This window comes from Nanorana parkeri, unplaced genomic scaffold (genome assembly GCF_000935625.1).
Source record: "Nanorana parkeri isolate BGI_ZX_2015 unplaced genomic scaffold, ASM93562v1 scaffold566, whole genome shotgun sequence".
Classification (NCBI taxonomy): domain Eukaryota; kingdom Metazoa; phylum Chordata; class Amphibia; order Anura; family Dicroglossidae; genus Nanorana; species Nanorana parkeri.
The window spans coordinates 852,746-869,621 of NW_017306834.1; the positions used below are offsets into that span (position 1 = coordinate 852,746).

The window sequence follows — 16,876 nt, forward strand, 5'->3', positions numbered from 1 at the left end:
AAGACAAATGCAAATAATAACGCACACAAATAACAGCCTGCAGGGTAATGTACTTCTACAGGAAATTGCACTGTACATGCAAATCGGAGTTTAAAGACAATCCTGTCCCCTTCTATGATTGACACAAATTAAGAAAAAAAAATCTCTCCTTTCTTACAGAAATCACTGTTCCAGACTTCGACAGTGGCCGGTCACATGACCATATGCCTAGGCATTAATTGACATAATTTTGGCCAGTTTAATTTTACAGGGGGCCAGTAGGGATAATCAGTAAGGTAAGGGGCTTAGCTTGGGTTGATTTGGTGTGGGGACGCACTGGGGGCTTTAGATGGCATTTTAATGTGCCGAGCCTCCATTGCATCTCTATGCCTTTAAAGAAGAGTGGGCTATCTCCAGGCATACCTGCATTCAATGTATCCACAGCTATACAGTCATGGCCAAAAATATTGGCACCCCTGCATTTCTGTCAGATAATGCAAAACTTCTCGCAGAAAATTGTTGCAATTACAAATGTTTAGGCATTCTCATGTTTATTTCTTTTGTTTGCATTGGTATGACACAAAAAAGTGGAGCAAAAAAAAGCCAAATCCAACACATTCCACGCAAAACTCCAAAAATGGAATGGACAGAATTATTGGCACCTTCTCCAAATTGCAAGAAATAATTGCATTCCAAGTTTCTGATGCGCCTGTAATTTGTAATTGAACTCACCTGCATCAATGAATAGGTGCTGGTAATATAGAAATCACACCGGCAACCAGTTAAAATGTTAAAAAATGTACTCAACCTTTCTGTTGTGTGTCTCTGTGTGCCACACGGAGCATGGAGAAGAGAAAGAGCAGCAAAGGATTTGAGAACACATATTATGGAAAAACATGGACAATCTCAAGGATACAAGTCCATCTCCAGAGATCCTAATGTTCCTGTGTCCCCTGTGCGCAACATTGTAAAGAAGTTTACAGCCCAGAGCACTGTAGCTAATCTCCCTGGACGTGGACGAAAGAGAGCAATTGATCAAAGATTGCAACGAAGGATTGTCCGAATGGTGGATAAAGACGCTCCATCGACTTCCACACAAATTCAAGCTGATCTTCAGGCACAGGGTATAGCTTCAGCTTGCACTATAGTGTCAGCTTGCACTATACGTCGCCATCTGAATGAAAGGGGACGCTATTGTAAGAGACCCAGGAGGACCCCACTGCTGACACCAACATAAAAAAGCCAGATTGGAGTTTGCCAAAACTTACCTGATGAAGCCAAAATCCATTTGGGAGAATGTGCTGTGGACAGACGAAACAAAATTACAGCTTTTTGCTAAAGCCCATCATTCTACTGTTTTCAGAAAAAGTGAGGACTTTAAAGAAAAAAATACAGTCCCTACAGTCAAACATGGTGGGGGGGGGGGGTTCACTGATGTTTTGGGATTGCTTTGCTGCTTCAGGCACTGGATGTCTTGACTGTGCATGGCATTATGAAATCTGAAGTCTACCAAAAAATTCTGGGGTGCAATGTAGGACCCAGTGTCAGAAAGTTGGGTCTCCGTCAGAGGTCATGGGTCTTACAGCAGGACAATGACCCAAACCACACGTCAAAAAGCACTCTAGAAATGGTTTCAGACAAAGCGCTGGAGAGTACTGGACTGGCCAGCAACGAGTCCAGATCTAAATTCCCATAGAGCTCCTGCGGAGAGATCTCAAAACAGCGGTTGGGGAAAAGAACCCTTACAATCTGAGAGACCTGGAGCAGTTGGCGAAAGAAGAGTGTTGCAAAATTCCTGTAGAGAGGTGTAAGAAACTCATTGATGGGGACTGGAAGCCATTGATTTCAGTTATTTTTTCCCAGGGCTGTGCTACCAAATTTTGAGGGTGCCAATAATTTTGTCCAGTCCATTTTTGGAGTTTTGCGTGGAATGTGTCAAGTATGGCTTTTTTATGCTCCACTTTTTTGTGTCATACCAATACAAACAAAAGAAATAAGCATGAGAATGCCTAAACATTTGTAATTGTAACAATTTTCTGCACAAAGTGGTGCGTTATCTTAAAGAAATGCAGGGGTGCCAATATTCTGGCCTTGACTGTATATGCTCCAAGTTAGAGACTCTCATAGATTAGCGTTAAAACCACACTACACAGAGTGGCCTTGACGAGGCAGTGCGACTTCCACTTATTTTACAAAGGTTGTGCAACTAAAACCTCGGTGTAATTTGTTTTTCTTGCAGCGTATAGAGTATGGGCTTAAGCCCAACGTCAATGATGTCAAGGCTTCATTACTAACTTATATAAAGGGACTAGGATTGTTCTGGACAAAATAGGAAATAGAAATCATCTTGTGGCAATGCCAGATAATCAAAAAGCAGGACGGATTCATTTTAAAGCGTATGTAAAGCCAGAACTATTTTTTCTAAAGCATTTGATAAAGTAATGAGGATTTTGAACCCTTGTCAGGTTTTTATTACAGTATCCCTGCTGGGAAGAATCATCTTCTCTATTCATGAGATTGATGTAAAATCCAACTTTTTTTGTCACATGTTTAGGAGCTAATAGGAAATCTTCCAATGAGGAAACCTGTTTTGGTGACTATCTAAGAGGAAAGACCCCTCACCTTTGGAAAGGGTTTATATACACTTGATTGCGTTAAAACAGGAACTCTTTGCTAAAACAGGATGTAACCCAAAATGTTTTCTGAACGGCCATGTATAAAAAATCCCCAGTCACACCTCTTTAAAAAAAATTAACTTAATTAAGTGGACTGATGGGATTTCAAACATTTTCATCATCAATGGAAAGCACCTTTAATGCCTTTAAAGCATATTTATATTTTTGCAGCCAAATTTGAGAAAACCCCACTATAGCTATGTTTCGTGTTTCTATTCACACAACATGCTTAAAAATTATTTTAAAAAATCCTTATTGTTCTTGTTTCTTTTGAGCATAATTAAACATATGACTCTATATAACAGGAGTAGCCAACTTTGGCAATCCAGCTGTGGTGAAATTACAGATTCCATCACGCCCATGGAACGTGTAGATTTATCACAGCAGGAGTGCCGAGGTTGTCTACCCCTGGCCCCAAGCATTTGTTAATGTGATCTCTGCAGAAGGATAGGACCCGAGCTACTGGCTTCCGAAGGCCTGCTGGCTCTGCCTGGGCATTAGTCCCCTGACAGTTTGCAAGCTATTTTGTACAATTTCAAAGTGCAATTACAGAGTCAAACAGAATGAAAGTGTATAAACGTGCAATGTAGCACCCAAGCCTTGAGATATTTAACCCTTGCAAAGGTAGACGGTTTTCACATCTATTTTACAACGAATAATGAGAATTGCCAGCACAATAAAGAAAAGGTTAGTTATGGTAAAAGTAAATCCCCAGCCCCCTTACATACAGTGAGGAAAATAATGATTTGATCCCCTGCAGATTTTGTAAGTTTGCACACTTACAAAGAAATGAAAGGTTTATCATTTTTATCATAGGTGTATTTTAAAATGATAGAGGCAGAATATCAACAAAAAATCCAGAAAAAAACACGATACAAATGTTATAAATTGAGTTGCAGTTCAGTGAGTAAAATAAGTATTTGATCCCCTACCAACCAACAATAATTCTGGCTCCCACAGACTGGCTATGTGGTACACAGATTAGTCCTGTCACTTTAAGAAGGTGCTCCTAATGACAACTCGTTATGTATATAAGACACCTGTCCACAGAATCTCTTTCATCCAATCAAACCTCACCACCGTGGGCAAGGCCAAAGAACTGTCAAAGGACGTTAGGGACAAGATTGTAGACCTGCACAAGGCTGGAATGAGCTACAAGACTCAGCAAGAAGCTTGGTGAGAAGGAAAACTGTTGGAGCGATTATTCCGAAATGGAAGGAATACAAAATAACCATCAATCGCCGTCTGAAGCTCCATGCAAGATGATCATGAGAAAAGTGAGGGATCAGCCCAGAACTACACGGGAGGAGCTTGTGAATGACCTCAAGGCAGTTGGGACCACAGTCACCAAACAAACCATTGGTAACACAATACACTAGCATGGATTGAGATACTACAGCGCCCGCAAGGTCCCCCTCCTCAAGAACTGGCCCATCTGAAATTTGCCAATGAACACCTAAATGGTTCAGAGAAGGATTGGGAGAAAGTGCTGCGGTCAGATGAGACCGAACTTGAGCTCTTTGGCATTAACTCGACTTGCCGTGTTTGGAGGAAGAAAAATGCTGACTATGACCCTAAGAACACCATCCCTACAGTCAAGCACGGAGGTGGAAACATTATGCTTTGGGGCTATTTCTCTGCTACAAGTACAGGCCGACTTTGCCGCATTGAGGGGCCAATGGACAGGGCAATGTATTGTAAAACCTTGGATGAGAACCTCCTTCCCTCAACCAGAACACTGAAGATGGGTCTTGGATGGGTCTTTCAGTATGACAATGGCCCAAAACATACCATCAAGGCAACAAAGCAGTGGCTCAAGAAGAAGCACATTAAGGCCATGGAGTGGCCTAGCCAGTGTCCAGACCTTAATCCTATAGAAAATGTATGGAGGGAGCTGAAACTTCAAGTTGCCAAGCGACAGCCAAGAAACCTTAAGGATTTAGAGAAGATCTGTAAAAAAAGAATGAACAAAAACCTCTCCTGAGATGTGTGCAAACCTGGAAACCAACTAAAAGAAACGTCTTACCTCTGTGCTTGCCAACAAGGGTTTCTCCACCAAGTACTAAATCATGTTTTGCTTGGGGGATCAAATATTTATTCTACTCACTGAACTGCAACTCAATTTATAACATTTGCATCGTGTTTTTTATGCATTTTTGGTTGATATTCTGTCTTCATCATTTAAAATACACCTTTAAAATTTAAAAATTATAGACCTTTTATTTCTTTGTAATTGGGCAAACTTACAAAATCTGCAGGGGATCAAATCATTATTTGTCACACTGCAAAAGAAGAAAGCTAGGTAAGAGAGTTATAAACAAGTAACAATATAAGCAGCAATTATTATTATTTATTTTAAAGCTATGCTGTGTGAATGGGAACATGTAAAAAACATAAAGTAGGTGTTATCCCAACATGGCTGCAGAAGTGGAAAAACACTTTAATACAGTGGTTTGAACTTTCAATAAGCTCCAGTGATTGCTACCTTTAGCATGGTCCTTGTCGAGCTGATTAGCAACCTTCTTCCATTCCTCTACTTGCTCTTGCAGCGGATTGATCAGACAGTCAATCAAAGCGCTGAGATGTAAAATAAACATAAAAAGCCATCAGCCTGCAGCATTCTCCAGAGCGACATCATCATCCTCCCTTCCCCCCCAAAAAACTTGCATGATTAAATGTACATCAAGCACAGCAGGTAGATGGGTGTATATTTGCATCATTTTGTCTTTGTCTCACAGGGTTGGAAAATTTGGCCACTCCAAAAATCAGTGATTACAGAACACTGAGCTAAGGGCGATGTGCGTTTCAACATCTAGTGAGCGAGCTCTGCTGCACTAGTAGAGATTGACAGTAATAAACCAGATATTGGAGATATTTAAGGAAATTTTCACATTTGGAATTTGTCACATTTTTTAAATTTGCCTATGTGTATCATTTGTAGTGATACAAGAACAAGGGGGCAGCTATATTTGCTCATTACATCTGCAGTCCCTGCTTCCTGCCTTGAAGTTCTACACAATGAATGTGCTTTACTGCTTCTCCTCACAATACAATTCTATGAGCCGGCTGACACATTGGGATTTATTCATAAAAGAAAAACGCAGATCTATTCATCTTACAAATCTGCATGTACATTCATTTTGGGCAAAAACAAATATTAGTAGATTTTCTTTCCATGTCGAAGGTGATTCATTCATAAGATTACAGTGAATCAGGAAAACACTTCACAATGGCCACTAGATGGAGTCAAGGATCATAGGAAATAAATACTTATGGTATTATGGTCTGGGGCCCCCTGCACTGCAGAGAACTGGTCGTTTTTACTGGAATGGTCGGGGAGGAAGCCTGCGGGGCAATGTGGAGTAAGGTTTCTCTAAAACGTACCCCCTTGACAAAATGAGTATTACATCTTTATTTTATTTTTTTTGGAGTTAAGCTTTAAAGGGGAAATCTAAGGAGCTGACACCCCTATGTTTTTTTTTTAATTGTTAGTTAAATAAAAATGGGGGTGCTACCTAATTGCCCAGTCACAGACTCAGAAGAAGTATGCACCCATTGAATGGCAGTACATTCTTCTTGCAAACCAAGGATCAGACTGACATTCTCCTAACTGGTGGTGGGTGTTACAGGGTGCGTTATGAGAGAATCCAGTGTAGTGGATAAGAAATCGTGTAAGGGGCCTCAATATGTAAACTAATGAATGAAACGACTAAAGACAAGAATTATAGGAAGGTGGATTGAGCAGAGGGGAGCTTATGGTAGGTTAGATGAACATTATTCCCCATCCTAAAGTGACACTAAACTCACGAGTTATTCCTAAAAATGCAATCAAGTACCTTAACTATTAACAGAAATGTATCTTATTTGTGAATTACTCGGCTGTAGATCCTCAAATCATCTCTGAATTGGTGCTGACACCGTCCTTCCTTCTGTCTGAAGGGGGGCTACTTTTGTTCCCCATGGTCCCTGTGCGTGTTGTACAGTACTCAATGCTCCAAGCTCACTCCTGTGATAAACTACAATCTCAATGCAAATGAGTAAACTAATCATGAGATTGTAGTCCATCACGGTAGCGAGCTTGGAGTGGTGACTACTTTACAACACACACAGGGACCACGGGGAACAAAAGTATCCCCCCTCCAGAAGGAAGGACAGTGTCAGCAACAATTCAGAGATGATTTGAGGATCTACACCCGAGTGATACACAAATAATATACATTTCTGGTAATAGTTAAGGTACTTGAATGTATTTTTAGGAATAACTCCTGAGTTTAGTTGCACTTTAACCATAAAGAGAAAAAAAGGGCAACACTGCAAAGTGTGGAAAGAAAAAAATGTATACATTGCCAGACCTGGAAAACTGCCTCAGTTTGGACTCTATGCTACGATGTCTCATGCACATCCGGGTCAAAGCTGAACCAACTTCTCTTGTTGCCCCTGAAAGACAAAAATGTTTATAATGAAATACAAGACTATCAAAAGGTTTTAACTTACTGTTACTTAAAGCTCAACTCTACCCAAAACCGCTGACATTTTTACATGGTTTTCAGACAAGCTGATCCACACCATCATCCTATCTCTCTTGAAGACACAAGCAGTGAGATGCTCTCATTAGAATTCCCAGTTCTGCCAAACTACAGGAGTCATTACAAAGCCACATAATGGTGTCAATCAAGTGACACCTTCATTATGCCTTTGTGGTAGGGGACGAAGGCACAAATTGTAAGGAGTCAACTAAACCAGGGGTGGGCAAACGTTGGCGAATGCCAGCTGTGGTGAATGTACAAATTCCATTAGGCACTGGAAGACTCCGACAGCCACAAGCATGAACCCTAAAGGCAGATGCATGATGGGATTTGAGGTCTCACCACCGGTCGAGGGCCGGAGTTTGCCTACCCCTGAACAATACCAAGCAACATTTAACATCTAAGCATAGTTTAGACAAAAGGTGGGCTAGAAAAGGGAGCCAATCAGGTTCCACTGTAAAGCGTTGGGACCAACCACCTGAGGGCGGCCATGGTCCAGTGTTCTCAAAAGTTTTCGCAACCCTCATTTACCTTTCACTCACATCATTTAGTTGGATTATTAAAATAACTCCATATAGATCTTCTCATAGGTCAAGTTAACATTGTAAGCTTGATGAGGTGATCGTCATCTTACGTCTATGGGATCTTATAAAGACAACCTATACTCCAGAATTAAAGGAAACCGCTACTGAAAAAAAAATACACAGATGCCTTTGCTGAACCCTTCTTTTGAAAATGGTGATCTCAAAAGAGGTCAGCAACAACATCCTCCATGTCTCTCACTAAAGGTTAGCTTTAACTTTAAGTTACTTTACCAGCCAACAAATGGTAACTTATGGAGTGAAAATCTACTTTTTGCTGAAATGACAGCTCCATGCTCTTCCAGTAAGGCATTGTCCATGTGATCTTTGCTACAAGGGTTTTGTGGACTGAGAGTGAACTTTCCCAGTGGCAGCAACCATGGGACCAACCGCCTGAGGGCGGCCATGGTCCAGTGTTCTCAAAAGTTTTCGCAACCCTCATTTACCTTTCACTCACATCATTCAGTTGGATTATTACAATAACTCTGTATGGGTCTTCTATAATGGCACAAAGAATAACATTTCAAAACATAGAGGTGTTTAACATTCCTGGAATTTTCTTTTGGTGGGAGAAATAAGATAAAATTATAAAATGAAGTTCCTCTTTGCATTATTGCACACAAACACAAGGAGGCACTGTTGCATTAGCCAAAATAAATCCATAACACCACCGCTACGAAGAAAACAATAATTTTCATGAATTGCTTGCTGTACGTCAAGTTCAAATGTCAAAGCATGTCCAATGTATCAGATTCCATCATTAAGAAATGAAGTACAAGGCTGTCCTGTCAGAGCATTGTTATCGTGTATATAATGTAGTACGCCAGTGAGACTGCTGAAATAGCAGGATGGAAAATTAGTTGCGACATGTCAAGAATAGGTTGTTATGATGGCTTATAATGTTCTGTCCAAGCCCAGAGCTTTGTCCATTGAATAATAAAAAAAAAGAAGTCTGCCGCAGAGTCTTGCGTAATTCAGTGTACTGAAGGCAAATGGATATGTATATACAATACACAGCCTGGCCAAAAAAAGTCACACACTCTAATATTTAGTTGGACCGCCTTTAGCTAGGAGTACGGCACGCATTCTCCGTGGCATCGTTTCAATAAGCGTATGCAATGTCACAACATTTATTTCCCTCCAGAGTTGCATTCAATTTTCACCAAGATCTTGTAGTGATGATGGGAGAGTGGGACCACTGTGTAAAGTCTTCTCCAGAACATCCCAAAGACTCTGAATGTGGTTAAGGCCTGGACTCTGTGGTGGCCAATCCATGTGTGACAATGATGTCTCATGTTCCCTAACCACTCATTCACAATCTGAGCCCGATGAATCCTGGCATTGTCATCTTGGAATATGTTCAATATGCCATCAGGGAAGAAAAAATCCATTGATGGAAAGACCTGGTCATACGGAGACAGCTGGACTTTTTGGGGGGCATACTGTTGCTGAACACAGACCTGACCAACTGAAGCAACACTGCCCAAAACCCAGGTGGTGACTTATTTTTTGGCCAGTGTATTTGGGGTTATTATAAACACAGTTACCTTAATTGTAAATGTGAATAAAAGAGACTCTTCAAGTCCTAAAACCAGTGCTCCATCAACGTGGTTTAGCCACCTCCATGACTGTGAACCATTGGTGGGACTTGTGGACAGGTTTGGGAAATATGGGTGTAATGCAGGTAAATGCCATAGGTAGCAACATTATGTCGAACTGCAACAACTTTCAAAGAAGCAGGTCACCAGCACTCAGTAATTTAAATGAATATGTCCTTTTTTATTGGACAAAAATGTCACAATGATCAGAAAAGCCGACGTTTTGGGGCCGCGCAGGGTCCCTTCCTCAAGGCAGAAAGATGTGGCACATCTTTGGTCACATCTTTCTGCCTTGAGGAAGGGACCCTGCGCGGCCCCGTAACGTCGGCTTTTCTCATCATTGTGACATTTTTGTCCAACAAAAAAGGACATTCATTTAAATTACTGAGTGCTGGTGACCTGCTTCTTTGTTCTGTGTTTGCATGGCGCCATCCGTGGTTGTTACTACAAGCACCATCGTCCTTATTGGCCGGGACTGCTGTAAGGTGTGCAGAGGGCTCCCCCATCGATCAACACCTGCAACAACTTTCCACATTCACAGAGACAGATGGCCTATAACAGGGCTCAACATTTCAAGTCCTGAGCTACTAGCCAGGCCTTAAGAGTTATAATACACCCCTATGTAATGCACTTACAGGGAATGGCACTTTGCACATTCAGGACAAAGAGACGGGTTCTCTCTTTAAGGCATCCCTCCCTCCCACCTCCGCTGTGCTTCCCTGCCACAACCCTGGGTGTATTCCTTGTGTAAGGTCCTTGTTAGAAGGACATGCTCATTGGAGGCGAGAGAGCAACAGAGATAAGCTCATCAGTCTGCTGCTTCTCCATTCTCTGTCCAGTCACAGGCTGGGGGAGGGACAAGAACTGTAAGTGTTGCTTAACTGTGCAGAGACCAATCAGGTTTTCTGCCCTGCCAGACAATCATGCAAAAACAACCAGATCATTTCTCATGTAAACAGCATGTGCGGTCAGTGATGACAGCATTACAGCGGGCTGTGTGTACAAACTGCTGAACAACTGTTATGTTCACTGGGAACATTCTAGCAGTGCATGATTCAAGGAAAACAAAAATGCTCTTTGCACAGGTGTCATGTACTTACATAAGCTTCCATCTTTCTCACGAAAGCAACTTGGCAAACATGTCTTAACAAGAAACTGCATGTTTGTTTTTCTCTCTCGCTCAATTAAATGTGCCCTCCAGGTGAGATATATATATATATTACACACACACACTATACGGATTTTGGGCAACTACATTACCTTACCTGCATCTGTTCCGTAGATATGGATATGAGCTTTGTCATGGTTCTTCCTGAACACTACCAAGTGCATACAAAAGGATAAGTGCTCAGAATTCATTGATCACAGTAAATAGCTACAACAGCCTTGGATAATTCACAGCAAACATCGCTCAGATTCCCAAACTGGCTTACACTGTGATGGCATCCCAGGTGCAGGCAAACAAGCTTGTTATTAGCGCCTATAAAAGCTAAATCCAGAAATAGCCGCACTCCAAGGGTTTTTACTGAAAGAAAAAAAGTATTTATGGAGCAAATACATACTGTGAATTTCTTCCCCGTGTATGCTCAACGACTAACGCGTTTCCCCATTCTGGCTTACCCCCCTAGAGATCACTCTCCTGAGAACACGCAAAGCTGGAATGGCAAAATGTGTTAGCGTATACATGGGGAGGAACTTTACAGTATGTATTTGCTCCATAAAGATTTACTTCCGTAGAAGACCCTTGGAGTGTGGTTATTTCTGGAGATAGTTACAACATCCAATGCATTTTGGGAACCTAACACTACCCCCTTCATCGAGGCCTAAATACTGGCATTAAAACAACCTGAGATGCTGGATAGTGATTGCAAAGTAGAGTGGACCAACCACTGTCGTTTCTTCAGACTGACAGCCATTTGCAGCCAAGGTCCAAGGATGCAGCCCTGCATCCCTGGGGATTTAAATGCCAATATTCAAGCCCTGAGGAATAGGGAGTGTTGAGCCCCTGAAATGCGCTGGTTGTTAACTGCTTACTGTGACAAAAAAAAAAATGGCCCCATCAACCTGTATGCACTGTAAACTACTTCAGGGTGCCTCTGGAAGACCCCCAGCTAAAAGAGCTGAAAAATTTGACCTACTACTGTTCACTTACCATTGGGATCCTGCACTCTGCATTTAGCAGTGTTCAGCAGAGAATGTGCTTGTAAAGACCTTTTTGCTAGGAATGTTTAGCATGTGTTCTCAAAGTCACATTGCCAGAAGGATGGGGAGTCCTGTAAATTCCTGCACTGTACTGTTACCTTGGTTGCAAGGAAATTTTGGATAGCCAATATAAAGTTTTTTTTCCTGCCATCTTCGGCACTGCGACACTGTCCAACACTGCTGTATGAACGGCATTTGCCAAGCGGAAGATGTATACATTGACCCCTAGGTTTTATCCTAATTTGGCTCCAGAAGTGGAAAACCCCTTTAAATTGCACATAGTCTTTCAGCAGTTTTAAAAAGGAGCTTGAGAAAGTCTTCAGTGAATTTTTTTTATACAACAACCTTCTAAGGTCACGAGAAGTGAAGTTTGTGCCTCCACCCGTATGGCGATGTTGACAATTACAGGCTTCCCAGCATAATGAAATGCTCTGACCACAAAAGAGACGACTGCTGTGGTGTCTCCAAATGACAGGTGGGCAGAGAGGCGTTCTATAAAAAAAGTTGAGGGACGAAGGAATCTTGAAATTACAGGCTCCGTTGGCGGAGAGGCCTAAGCGTAGGGAAATGAGAGGACGGCCCGGGGTCAGCCTAGGGCTCCCTTCCCTAGCTGTGACAGTTGCATTTACAGAGATTAGGAAATTAAACTAACGAGGGAGGAATGTTTATTAAATGCCGCGCTTGAATCGGCCAACCAGCAGGCATATATTTTGACAGAATTTGTCACACTCCAGCTGCTGCAGTTACCGAAAGAGATATTAATCTCCGTAGTTTGTAACAGGCCCTCCCGAGTCCTCTGCAATATCAACACTGGCAGCGCGACGCACGGAGTAGGTGGCCTGATTAAAAAGCGCTGCACTTCTGATTTACTTGGGGGAAGATTCTCTTCTATATACAACCAGAATAAACGTTGCTTTGTTCATCTCCGATAATTCGCAGGACCACCAGGAGTCCAAGTTGACGTATATAACGGATCCATTAACATTTACAAGAACGATACAAATAGACGCAAATGTTTCCATAACTTAACTAGATTTTTCTGCACCGGCATCTTTTTCTTTTCTTCTTTTAATTTACATGTTGTAGTTGTGAATTTTTATAAGACTTTTTTTTTATTAAAAGGTTGTGTTTTTTGTTAACTATAATAATTACTATATAATTCATAGAATACCACGGTCACTTATTTATATGGTGCCAACAATGTATGCAGCACTTTACATAGTTCCACATTCACATCAGTCCCTGCCCTCAAGGAGCTTACAATCTAAGGTCCCAATCTAAGGTCCCTATCTCACATACACTATATTGCCAAAAGTATTGGGACGCCGGCCTTTACACGCATGTGAACTTTAATTGCATCCTAGTCTTAGTGCGTAGGGTTCAATATTGAGTTGGCCCGCCCTTTGCTGAAAACAGCTCCAACTCTTCTGGGAAGGCGTCCACAAGGTTTAGGAGTGTGTCTATGGGGATGTTTGACCATTCTTCCAGAAGCGCATTTGTGAGGTCAGGTTCTGATGTTGGACGAGAAGGCCGGGCTCGCAGTCTCCGCTCTAATTCATCCCAAAGGTGTTCTATCGGGTTGAAGTCCGGACTGTGCAGGTCAGTCAAGTTCCTCCACCCCAAACTCGCTCATCCATGTCTTTATGGACCTTGCTTTGTGCACTGGTGCGCAGTCATGTTTGAACAGGAAGGGGCCATCCCCCAAACTGTTCCCACAAAGTTGGGAGCATGAAATTGTCCAAAATATCTTGGTGTGCTGATGCCTTAAGAGTTCCCTTCACTGGAACTAAGGGGCCAATCCCAACCCCTGAAAATCAACCCCACACCATAATCCCCCCTCCACCATACTTTACACCCATTACAATGCAGTCAGGCAAGTACCGTTCTCCTGGCAACCGCAAAACTCAGACACGTCCATCGGATTGCCAGAGAAGCGTGATTTGTCACTCCAGAGAACACGTCTCCACTTCTCTAGAGTCCGGTGGCGGCGTGCTTTACACCACGGCATCCCACGCTTTGCATTGCACTTGGTGATGTAAGGCTTGGATGCAGCTGCTCTGCCATGAAAAGCCATTCCATGAAGCTCTCTACACACTGTTGCTCTGCCAATCTGAAGGCCACACGAAGTTTGGAGGTCTGTAGCCATTGACTCTGCAGACAGTTGGTGACTTCTGCGCACTGTGCGCTTCAGCATGCGCTGACCCCGCTCTGTCATTTTATGTGGCCTACCACTTCGTGGCTGAGTTGTTGTTGTTCCCAGTTGCTTCCACTTTGTTATAATACCACTAACAGGTGATTTTGAGGGAGGTCCCAATACTTTTGGAAATATAGTGTACTTACTGGGCTGATTTACACAGGAGACGATTAGTACCTGGAGGAAACCCACGCAAGCACAGGGAGAAACTCCCTGGAAACTCCTTGCAGATAGAATCCTGACCGGGTCTGCAAGGCAGAAGTGCTAACCACTAAGCCACTGTGCTGCCCACTTTTGATGTGATTTGCGCTGTGCCGTTCTATTGTGGGAGAAAGTATAGGACCCTACAATAGGCCCTTGGAGCTGAGAACATCTATTCTTCACATTCACCTGACTAAGAAACTGGTGCTCCCAAAACACATTACTGCCAACAAGGTGAAGCAGGTAAATTGGTGCTCGGCAGCTATGTCTGGATAAAAAGAAAGGTAGGAAGGATCACCTGCATGCATTTTACAGTTTTGTGTTGTCGTAATGAAAGGACGACATACTACTCACATCCCAGAATGCAATGCTCAGCACTTTAAGGTCTTATTGGCAGGCCTGGGTATCACCCTGGGCCATGCCTAGGCAACTACTGAGTGTACATGCACAGGCATACTGGGAGGACTCCAGCCAATGCTGGGAGAGGGGAAGACAACATTAAAGGGACAACTGGTAGTATTCTTGCTGGGGTACCAGTTGTGTCTTGGGGGGGGTCCTCACACAACACTACTTAATGGAAGACATTTTTTATTTGTGTTAATCTCCCAAAGCTCACATATATTTATCCATGAATGTTACTGAAAGCTCTTTTACATAAACCAGCTTGAAATGTATGTTTAGAAGACCTTTAATAACAAATGTAGGAGTAAAAGCTGCTTACTCGTGTCCTTAAGTCTTCTACTGTCCGGTCTCCTAAGGTCTCTGACACTGCAGTAAGACTTCTCTTGGAGCTTTAACTGTGCCTTGGCTTAATCCTCCTGTTATTTAACACGAGGTAGGGATATAAAGGAGGAGGGGGGATGGACAGATGAACACAAGCTGGATCAGATCACGCAGCTCAGCGAGGGCATATGAATGAAATGGTGACTTGATAAACTGTCTCAAGTATGTCACATGTGATACCATCCCTGCCATCAATTCCTGTTCAAGACGTCCATACAAAAAGGCCTCCAAATTTCTCATCAGAGGTTCTCTTTAAACTTGTTAGATAAGCGAACATGTGCAAAAGCTTTTGTTTTAGCAATTTAGCTCAATATTCCCTAGGTATAAATCCACTTTGCACCATATGCATTTGCATTCCCAATATTACCTTGTAAAAGTAGCAGTGACATCTTTAGTATGCTGCATATTATTATTATTATACAGGATTTATATAGCGCCAACAGTTTGCGCAGCGCTTTACAATATAAGGAAGACATTACAGTCACAACACAATTCAAGACAAGATGGTAAGGAGGGCCCTGCCCCTGAGGGCTTACAACCTAAAGGGAGGGGCAAATGATACATGAGGAGGTAGCTGTGTGGGGATGAATTGTTTGAGAACGTGATAGTTCAGTGATTAGGTTGAGGTGGGATAGGCTTCCCTGAAGAGATGAGTCTTAAGGGATCGCCTAAAGGAAGTCAGAGTGGGAGATAGACGGACAGGTTGGGGTAAAGAGTTCCATAGGATGGGAGAGACTCTAGAGAAGTCCTGGAGGTGAGCATGGGAGGAGTTGATGAGGGAGCTGAAAAGCAGGAGGTCTTTGGAAGAGCGGAGGGGGCGGTTAGGGTGATACTTTGAGACAAGGTTGGAGATATAGCCGGGGGCAGAGTTGTGGATGGCTTTGCAAGTGGTTGTTAATATTTTGAATTTGATCCTTTGGGCTATTGGAAGCCAGTGGAGGGATCGGCAGAGGGGATTGCAGACACTGAGCGGTTGGTTAGGTGAATGAGTCCGGCAGCAGCATTCATGACATACTGAAGGGGGGAGGAGCCTGTGTAGAGGTCGGCCAATGAGGAGGGAGATGCAATAGTCAAGACGAGAGATAACAAGTGAGTGAATGAGTAGCTTTGCGGCTACTAGCCTGTGCAGAGGGGGGAAGAGCTATGGGAGGGCCCTAATAGGCCCCATCCACTACATGCTGCCTGCAGAAATCTACAGGATGGGGCGGAGACAAGACCAGTCACTCTGCACAACGGGGGAGAGCAGCAGTGACCGGTCTTTATTACAGGGAGCTCATAGTTTCACACTGGATTACTGCACAGATCTGAAATAAATAAACAAAGCTCTTCAAGATGCAAGTATGTATAGACATGGCTCTTGCATACAGACAATATTTGCTTATCCCGGAGTTCAACTTTAAAATTTAACCAAAAGCTTAATTAGTAACTTGGTGCAAACAGCACAAAACTACTGCAATACCAAGAAAGCAGACGGCCTCTAATTCTCTAGACTGGGCTGCAAGCATGCTGTTTGGAATAGAACTGAAGACTGCAGCATGTTATTGAATAAAGCCAAATTATCTATGCTGTACAGCTCTCCATCTATTACAGCATGAAGGCCCCCTTAGGCTGAGTGTATGAGGTTACCATGACGACTATTGCGGCACAGGCTGATAGGACACGCTAGGTCTTTACATCAGGCACATCACACTCAAATGGAACAGTGGACCAAATTAGGTAGAATAAACCGGAAAGGGGCCGCATCGAGGGCTACGCCATATAAACCCCTTTAAAAATGCTACAGCACCATTGACAATTAACATAACAATAATCGCTGCAACATTTTATCCTTGAGAAAGATTTTTGTTTTCGTTTGAAGGGAATACAATGTATAATGTGATAACATTTAGAAGGAAATATAACATGTATCAGCTATAGAACAGCCAGAATCATATTCCATTTCAAGTTTAACTGCAATTTTAGTTTAATACAGCAAAACAAAACGAGTGCAAAGCCTCACAGTTCACTTCCTTTATAAACCAGCATAACCTGAGTAGAAAGGTCTGCCCCTGCCAGCTTGCTGTAGAGAAGAACCTTTGCTCTCTGTGTGGAACCAAGCCGTCTCTCTGCAGTGATTCCACATGCCGCCGCCGCCCCC

General features: G+C 42.7%; 1 protein-coding gene across 3 annotated transcripts in view; it reads right to left on the reverse strand.

The window, feature by feature from the left end:
* The window catches only part of MTSS1 (MTSS1, I-BAR domain containing), a 155,871-nt gene that overhangs the window by 25,604 nt on the left and 113,391 nt on the right, over positions 1-16,876 (reverse strand). For all 3 annotated transcript variants that reach the window (XM_018562233.1, XM_018562234.1, XM_018562232.1), the window contains exons 4-5: positions 7,007-7,091; positions 5,140-5,231 (exon numbers count right to left, since the gene is read on the reverse strand). In XM_018562233.1, the coding sequence (XP_018417735.1) occupies positions 5,140-5,231; positions 7,007-7,091 (177 nt within the window). The remainder of the gene's footprint in view (positions 1-5,139; positions 5,232-7,006; positions 7,092-16,876) is intronic.